General features: G+C 44.6%; 1 protein-coding gene across 1 annotated transcript in view; it reads left to right on the top strand.

Annotated features, from left to right (window-relative positions):
- The first annotated feature begins 606 nt into the window (after positions 1 to 606).
- Positions 607 to 9,129, top strand: part of LOC148136905 (polyunsaturated fatty acid 5-lipoxygenase-like) — a 33,274-nt gene continuing 24,751 nt past the window's right edge. The window contains exon 1 of the mRNA XM_087982852.1: positions 607 to 796. Within this exon, the coding sequence (XP_087838978.1) occupies positions 647 to 796 (150 nt within the window). The 5' untranslated portion in view covers positions 607 to 646. The remainder of the gene's footprint in view (positions 797 to 9,129) is intronic.

Genomic DNA, 9,129 nt, shown 5'->3' with positions numbered 1-9,129 from the left:
TGTGGGGGGAAAAAGATCTGTGATGTCTACAGCCAAATTGTAACTCTGGTCACAATCTATGAGCATAGCCATGTGGATCTGCCTTCCATTGACATTGGCATACAGTAGACAGCAACACCTCATAACCATGCTGGCACTACTCTGGAAGCACAGGTCTGTACTGTAGGGCTCACTGGAATTAGCATTGAAAATCTGCAGTGGGAACACTTTGTGTTCAGGCACCCTGCTCACAGTTCAGACTGGGCTGCATGTCAGCACTGTTCACTTGCCCTGTTAGTGCATATACATTTAGCACCGATGTTTGGTGCTCAGAGCATCGGCATTTGCACTGGGCATAGAGCTGTATAGATTTCCTTGCCACTTTGACTTAGTCACTATTAATTATTTTCTTAGTATTATCTCTTTTTAATAAGGGTATGGAATTTGAACCAAAGTTTCCTCTAATCTCTAAATGTGAAAGATTGAATCTAAGGTAAAAATCGCAGGCCTGTCAAGACCTGTATCATAAATGGAATTTTCTATCAGATTATAAGTCAGCTGGTTTCCCAGAAAAATCACTTTTTTTCTTCATGTATAAACATTGCATCCGCTTCCTTGTCAGTCAGTTTTGCCACAATCAAAGATCTGAATTTCTCCCACTGCTAAAATGAATGCCTACAAAGTGACCATTGAGACTGGGACAATTGGGGGTGCAGGAACCCAGAGTTATGTTTACTGCACCTTGATTGGAGAGAAGGGAGTGAGCCACAAGGCCAGCGTCAACAGATGGCTGCATTGTGATCTGAAGCAAGGATCTGTGAGTATACATTCGACAAGGGGTTTGAGAATCTTAGAGACAGCAGCATTGTACTGTAGGCAGGATGTTATTAAATTGGAAAGGGTGCAAAAAAGATTTACAAGGATGTAACTGGAGGGGGGACAGGGAGCAGTTTCAGTTATCACGAGAAGCTGAAGAGGCTGGGACTTTTCTCCATGGAGTGAAGAAGGCTGTGGAGTGACATTGTAGAGCTTTATAAAATCATGAGGGCATAGATAAGGTGAATAACAAGATCTTTTTCCCAGGGTTGGAGTCCAAAACCAGAGGGCATAGGTTTAAGGTGAGGGGGGTATAATTCACAAGGGATCTAAGGAGCAACTTTTTCTTACAAACAGGGGAACAAGCTGCCAAAGGAAGTGGTTGAGATGGGTACAATGACAACATTTAAAAGACATTTGGACTGGAACATAAATTTGAGTTATATGGGCTAAATGCAGGCTGTTGAGGCTAGTTCCAGTTAGGAAACCTGGTTGGCGTGGACAAGTTGGGTTGAAGGCTCTGTTTCCATACTGTATGACTCTGACTTTAGCAGCCTATTGTAATTGACATTACATTAGGTTGTGCCAGTACATTGGAGAAATTATTTCAAAGATAAATACATGCATTTACACTACATGTTAAGCGGCAATTGGATAGATACATGGATAGGTGCTTAAGCTAGGACAAATGTTCGGCACAACATCGTGGGCCGAATGGCCTGTTCTGTGCTGTGTTGTTCTATGTTCTATGTTCTACGTTCTAAATGCTTAACATCTAATGAAGTTTACACTGCCGAAACGTCGATTCTCCTGTTCCTTGGATGCTGCCTGACCTGCTGCGCTTTTCCAGCAACACATTTTCAACTATGCAATAGCACTGGAATTACAGACAAAATTGCATGCTCAATAAAAGCCTGGGTGTGGGTTTCCTTCCATCAGCATGAAATACTAACATTGTGGCAAATCCAAAAATGCTCAGGCAATCTGGGGCAGTAAAGGTCGAGGTTGGTGTTGTGATGTTGATTGAAGGATGAACACACTGACCAGGGCATTAAGGAGATCCTGCTTGCTGATCTCCAAAATAATGCCAGAGGAGGTTTCACATCCATCCATGCAGGAATGGGGGCCTCTGTTTATCATTTCATCTGGGAGGCAGCAGCACTAACAACACAGCTCTCCCTCAATGCTGTACTGTAGTTCCAGCCTTGGTTTTTCTGCTTCAGTTTTGTAGTACAAAGTGAATGCAGAATCTTGTAACTTTAAGATAACCATGCTACCAATAAATTAGCCAGAACTTATACTTTGGTCTGATGAAAGGCCAATTTAAAAATATATAGTTATTTTCTCTTACAGTGACGAATGTTGGTCATGCCAGTGAACATAACAATTCAATCTCAACAACTGCATCCCAATCTTTATATTTGTCCCACGCTCTTGACTTTGATTCTGTTGCCTTTTCTTCTTTCAAATTCTGTTGTGTTGGAAACTCCTACCACTTAAGAATTTTGTGAAGTTGTTTCTGTATTGTTGCCGGTCTTTATCCATTATGTAGAGGTACCACGGAATTTTCTGCCCTACTTTGATCGGTGTTAGACACTTATTCAAAAGATTGCAAAAGAAAATCTTGTTTGTGGTTTTAAACATATGAGCATCTGGGAAATGGGGGCAAATACTTGCCAAGCCAGTAACATCCATATTCAGCAGAGTACGGTAATAGGATAGTTAAGAAGGCATATGGGACACTTAGTTTCATCAGTTGCGGCATAGGATACAACAGCAAGGAGGTAATGTCAGAGTTGTACAGAGTGTTGGTCAGACTGCAACTGAAGTACCGTGTGCAGTCCCGATCACCTCCCTATAGGAAGAATGTGAGAGCGCGAGAGGGGGTACAGAAGAGGTTCACCAGGATGTTGCCTGGAATTGAGAAATTGAGCTATAAGGAGAGACTAGATAGGCTTGGATTGTCTTCTTCAGAGCAGTGAAGACTGAGGGAGGGACAGGATTGAGGTGTATACGATTGAATGGTATGGACAGGGTGAACAGAAAGCAGCTGTTCCCTTTAAGTTGATGGGTCAATCACGAGGGGCATAACTTTAGGATAAGGGGCAGGGGATTCAGAGGGGATTTGGGAAAAATCCTTTTCACTCAGCAGATGGTGGGAATCTGGAATGCAATGCCCACAAAAGTAGTGGAGACTGGAAACCTTAAAACCTTATAAAAAAATTTGGATCAGTACTTCAAATATCATAACATTTAAGGATCTGGAACGAATGCAGGAAATTGGGTTGCCAGCTTTCCAGTGAAAACCATTCCAGTCTTTTTAACCTTTCCTCACAGCCAATGCCCTCGAGACCAGGCAACATGGTGGTGAACCTTCTGTGCTCTCTCTCCAAAGAGGCGAAGGAGTATTGCTCCGAAAGCTTGTGATTTCAGATAAATCTGTTGGGCTATACCTGATGTCGTGTGATTTGTGACTTTGTCCTCCCCAGTCCAACACCAGCATCTCCACACCATGGCAATCATATGCAGTGAAAGTGAAAGACCAGATATAAATCATGGCCACAGGAACATATGCATAACTGGAGAGGTTGTACCTCAAGGCCAGGTGACTGAGCAAGATGTGAATTCACCACCCGCACAGACACAAGTCAGCCACTGATACAGGGGTCTACTGTATATTTCCATTAATGGAAATGGAAAAACAACAGCTAACACAGCAGTAACAAATGATGTAGGAATGACACTTCCCAGGGAAGAAACATTACTCTAATGAACATCCAATAACAAAGTGCACGCTTACACTATCTGGCCAACCAGATAACGGGCAGCAGATTTAAAACAGAGATTAGGAGGAATTACTTCTCTCAAAGAGTCGTGAACCTGTGGAATTCACTCCCCCAGAGTGTGGTGGCTGCTGGGACATGGAGTAAATTTAAGGAGAAGATAAACAGTTAGTAATGGGTTAAGAGGAGCGAGCAGGAAAGTGGAGTTGAGGCTGGAATGAGATCACCATGATTGTAATAATTGTGGGGCTGTAATCAGATCAGCCACGGCCTTATCAAATGGTGGATCAGGCTGAATGGCCTTCTCCTGTTCCCAGCTCTTACATTGCTATGTGCTCTGTTGTTCTATGCATACGTTGTTAAACTTGAGAGGGTGCAGAAAACATTTACAAGGATGTTGCCGGATATGCAGGGTTAGAGTCAGAGATAGAGGCTGAATTGGCGGGCTTTATTTTCCCTGGAAGATTGGAAGCTGAGGGGTGACATTATACAATCATGAGGGTCAAGACAAGGTGCATAGCCAAGGTCTTTTTCATAGGGTAGGAGAGACCAAAATTAGAAGGCACAGGGTTAAGGTGAGAGAGAAAAGATTTAAAAGGGACCTTAAAAACAACTTTTTCACTGAGAGAGTGGTGTGTGTGTGGAATGGGCTGTCAGAGAAAGTGGTGGAGGCTGGTACAATTACAACATTTAAAAGGCATCTGGATGGGTATATGAATAAGAAGGGTTTAGAGGGATTTGGGTCAAGTGCTGGCAAATGGAACTAGATTAATTTAGGATATCTGGTTGGCATGGACGAGGTGGACCAAAGCATCTGTTTCTATGCTGTACATCTCGTGACTATTTCTCCTGCCCACACCAGAGATGACAGAGCTGCCATCAATCCTTCCCTTTCTTGGATTGTGAGAGAATTAGACAGGACGGCCATTGGGATGTCAAACATTCAGCACTGCACCCGCTATGAGAAAATGCCCAGGGACCATGGCAGGTCCTGTGGAGACCCAGAAACTTCCATGTCACAGCAAAGCAGCAAGAAACATTATTTATTGAGCTCTGACATGGTGTCATCTCAGATTCGAGACGTTAACTCTTGTTTTCTCTCTCTTCCACATACTCACAGTTGACCTTGGCTGGGATAGGAATCGAATCTGTGCTGCTTGTTTCATTCTGTGCTATAAATCAGCCATCCAGCCAACTGAACTAACTGCTCACTGCCAGTTACTGCTACTGGGAATGTATTCTTAACATGCCAGAACCTCCACCTCTTGTATACCGTTAGACTCCAGCACGTATGGGTGGCATGAGCACAGATTGTATAGTAAACGACCACTCTCCCAGATTGAGAGGCTCTGAAATGTATGTGAATTGGCCAAGGGAGAGGAGAGGCAGTAAACAAAACAGATTGAATGGAATCAGCATGTAAAGGATTGTGATGGAAGGTGCTGAATAACTGTGTAAAAACCTGAAGGGGAAAGTGAGAACATTGTAACCCAACGGTCTCGTGGCACTGCTCTGCTTCACAGTCATTTTTCTGCAAGAAAAAGTAAGAAATGGGAACAGAAAGTCGACATAGAAGAGACTTTCCAAGAAACGACAGTCCCTGGACAAAGACCAGATGATCACAAGTTATCAAAGGCTGATCTTAGTGTATTTTTGCACAATTTCTGACAATGACCACTGTACCAGTTAGAATCATAGAATCTTAGACAGGACATTCAGACCATTGAATTTACACCGACCGTCCAAAGAGCATCTTATCCAAGCCCATCACTGCATTTCCCATCTGTGGTTAGCATTGCTGCCTCACAGCACCAGGGACCCTGCCTCTGGTGACAGTCTGTGTGGAGTCTGCATATTCTCCCCATTTCTGTGTGGGTTTCCTCTGGATGCTCTGCAAATGTACATGTTCCCTCTTCAGAAATGGTGCGATTTTGCTGTGATGAGAGACTGGATAAGCTCGAGTTGTTTTCTTTAAAGCAGAGAAAGCTGAGAGGAGACCTGATAGAGGGTCAATCGTGAGGGTGCTTTAATTTAAGGTGAAGGCCCCTCCTGCTCCCCCATCTGATCTATATAAACCTTCACCTCCCTACTTTACCTGTATTGAGTAAACATATCAGGTTAGTAGTTCAAACTGTCAGTGACTTCCCAACTCCATATTACCCCTTTTCCTTCAATGCTCTACCATCCACCCCACCTTATATTTTGTTGCCCACCCTTGACAACTGTAATATCCCCTGCATCCCAGCATGGTATTTCCAATCGCCACCAAATCAGGACAGGTCTTATACACTCAATGGTAAGGTCCTCGGGAGTGTTGCTGAACAAAGAGACCTTGGGGTGCAGGTTCATGGTTCCTTGGTGGAGCCACCGGTAGACAAGGTGGTGAAGAAGGCATTTAGTTTGCTTGCCCTTATTGGTCAGTGCATTGAGTACAGGAGTTGGGAGGTCATGTTGTGGCTGTACAGGACTTTGGTCAGACCACGTTTGGAATACTTGCGACATGAAGGATGTTGTTAAACTTGAAAAGGTGCAGAAAAAAATGTTTCTGGGGTTGGAGGGTTTGCGCAACAGAGAGAGGCTACCTCAGGCTATTTTCCCTGGAGTGTTGGAGGTTGAAGGGTTACCTTATAGAAGTTTATAAAATCATGAGGGGCATGGATAGAGTGAATGGCCAAGATCTTTTTCCCAGGGTGGGGGAGTCCAAATCTAGAGGGCATAGGTTTAAGGTGAGAGGGGAAAGATTTAAAATGGACCTAAGGGGCAACTTTTTAACACAGAAGGCGGTGGGTGTGTGAAATAAGCTGCCAGAGGAACTGGTAAATGTGGTTACAGCTGCAACGTCTAAAATACACTTGGTCAAGTATGTGAATAGGAAAAGTTGAGAGGGATATGGGCACAATGCTGGCAAATGGGACCAGTTTAGATTGGGAAATCTAGTCAACATGGATTAGTTGGGCCTAAGGCTCTGATTCTGTGCTGTATGACTCTGTGGCCACTCCCCTCAGATTTTGAGACATGACCATTTTCTAAAAGCATGTGCAGTTTGTTTGCCACGTAGATGCAAGTGCGGGAAGGAATTGAAGGATATGGTGGCGAATGAGATGAAAGGGGTGTGAGGTGAGGTTGGTGAGGGTATCCCCCAATGGAAAACCCCATAAAATTGGTGAAGGCACCAACCTAATTTTGTACACTTCAAAATGGAGGATCAGTCCCTTCATTTCCAAACATTACTGCTCTCTCCCTCTGGGCCACCATCGACTGGTTGGGAGTGGCGCAGTGTCTCAGTGGTTAGCACTGTTGCCTCAGTGTGCAAGAGACCCAGGTTTAATTCCATCCTCGGGGATTGTCTCTGTGTGGAGTTTGCACGCTCTCCTTGTGTCCGTGTGGGTTTCCTTCCACAGTCCGAAGATGTGTGGGTTAGCTGGATTGGCCACGCTAAATTGCCCATTGTGTCCAGGATGTTCAGGCTCGGAGGATTAATCATTGGAAATGTAGGGTTATAGGGCGGAGGGATGAATCTGGGAGAGACCCTGTTTGGAGGGTTGGTATGGACTCGATGGGTGGAATTGCCTGCTTCAACATTGTGGGGATTCTATGATGGGGCTGGTGTGAGATGAATATAGCCTGAAATCCTATAGCAACATGTCCACCCTCTTGACTGATACATTGCCTGTTGTTGTGTCTATGCTAAAGTGCCAGGCACAACAGAAACACCGTTAGTCTTTTAGCTCAGGCTGGGTGACACCAGAGCAAGGATAGGCAAGGAGGAGATTGTAAGAGAATCTAGGTAATGCATAATCTAGGTAAGGAGTGAGTGCCAAGAGGAACCCTGAGCTGCAGCCTGGTCCAGGAGCTGGGTGCCACTCCCTGCCTGCATTGAGAAGAGCTGGTCCAAAGTGCGGCACCGTACATGAATCAGAGAGGTGCCAATCAGGATGCATTTAGACTGGTAGCTGCCTGATGCCAGACTCCATGCACATGGGGTATACATGGTCACTGCCTGTGGAGTGTGTCCTGAGATGTTGCTAGTGGGTATCCAAGCTGGAGGACTGTAGGAGCAGGCAGTTGCCCAGTGACCATTCCTGGCTTTCACAAGGAGTTCTCAACCTCTAGTTTCCTGGTGGTGGGCGGTTGAATGGGCAACTGCAAATCAATGAAGTGAGATTGATCAATATTGAGGATGGTAATGCAAGACAATTAGTGCAAATAGGTCTCTCGCCACTCACTAGCAAGAATCTGATTGGAAATCAGAACTTCATACTCTTAACAATGAGAAGCTCATTGTTGGATACTCATCCAATTTTCCCAACTATTTTCCCAACATCGTATCATTCAAGGCTTGTGAAGATTCTGCCCTATCACTCCAAATCCTGATCACTTACTGAAGAGGAGATTTGTCTCACGTTGTTCCTGGCTGTTGGGCCAATTTCCTTATATTTGCAACCTTGGATTATCGGACCCTCAACTGATTATTCGCAGGGGCAAGTGTGATGCAGTGGTAGGGTCCTTACTTCTGAGAGTTCCAATGGTGGTGGTTTAGCCTGAGGGTCACCATGCCAAGGGCAAGATTGAGAAGGTGGGACCTTTGTATTGATATGTGATTATTATGGCTCAGAGACAGGGTCCTGGTGGTAGTGCCCATGACTCTGAGCCAGGAGGTCCAGGTGCAAGACCTGTGCATGATATCCTTGAACAGGCAGACTAGGGGAAAAAGATCGATTCTCAAAACAGTGATGGTGGGATAGGAGGGCGAGATTCAGAAAGCAAATGTGGAGAAGACAATGATAAAGGAAGGGGCAGGGTCCTACCCACATTTGAGGGGCACTCCAATATCGAACGCACAACGTGAACCACCTCTACTCTGTCCCTCCTCCCTGCCTGATGTCGAAACAGTTAGAACAGAATTTCCTGTGAGATGGCATGTCAGCTGTTTCCCCAGAAAAATCCCTGGTTTCCTTTTCTGTTTCATATATAAACACTGCATCTGCTTTCCTTGCCACACCGTCAGAGGTTGGAAGTTCTGCCAGTGCTAGAATATGATCACTTACAAAGTCATGATTGAGACTGGGACAGGCTTGTATGCAGGAACCGAGAGTTATGTCTTCTGCACCCTGATCGGAGAGAGGGAGAAGAGTCACAAGGCTAGTGTGAACAGATGGCTGCACAATGACTTGAAGCAGGAAACTGTGAGTATATATTCCAGCAGAAATCAGCAGCTTGTTGCGATCAATATCATTCGGTGCTTCGATTGGAGAAATAATTTTGAATTGAAAGATTTGCATGTGTGTCACAATAGTCCTTAGATGCAATGAAATTCTAAGGTGAGAGGAGAAAGATTTAAAAGGGACCCGAAGGGCAATTTTTTTCAGAGAGGGTAGTTCCTATGTGGAATGATCTGCCAGAGGAGGTGATAGAGGTGGGTACAATTCCAACATTTAAAAGACATTTGACAGGTACATGAAGAGGGAATGTTTAGAAGGCTATGGATTAAATTCAGGCAAATGGGACTAGTTTAGTTTGGGAAACTAGCATTGACATGGATGTGCTCAAC

This window comes from Chiloscyllium plagiosum, unplaced genomic scaffold (genome assembly GCF_037043375.1).
Source record: "Chiloscyllium plagiosum isolate Xiang-an unplaced genomic scaffold, Cpla_swu_hap1 HiC_scaffold_44, whole genome shotgun sequence".
Taxonomy (NCBI): Eukaryota; Metazoa; Chordata; class Chondrichthyes; order Orectolobiformes; family Hemiscylliidae; genus Chiloscyllium; species Chiloscyllium plagiosum.
The sequence above is the reverse complement of the archived record's forward strand: the minus strand, read 5'-3'. Positions and strand labels throughout refer to the sequence as shown.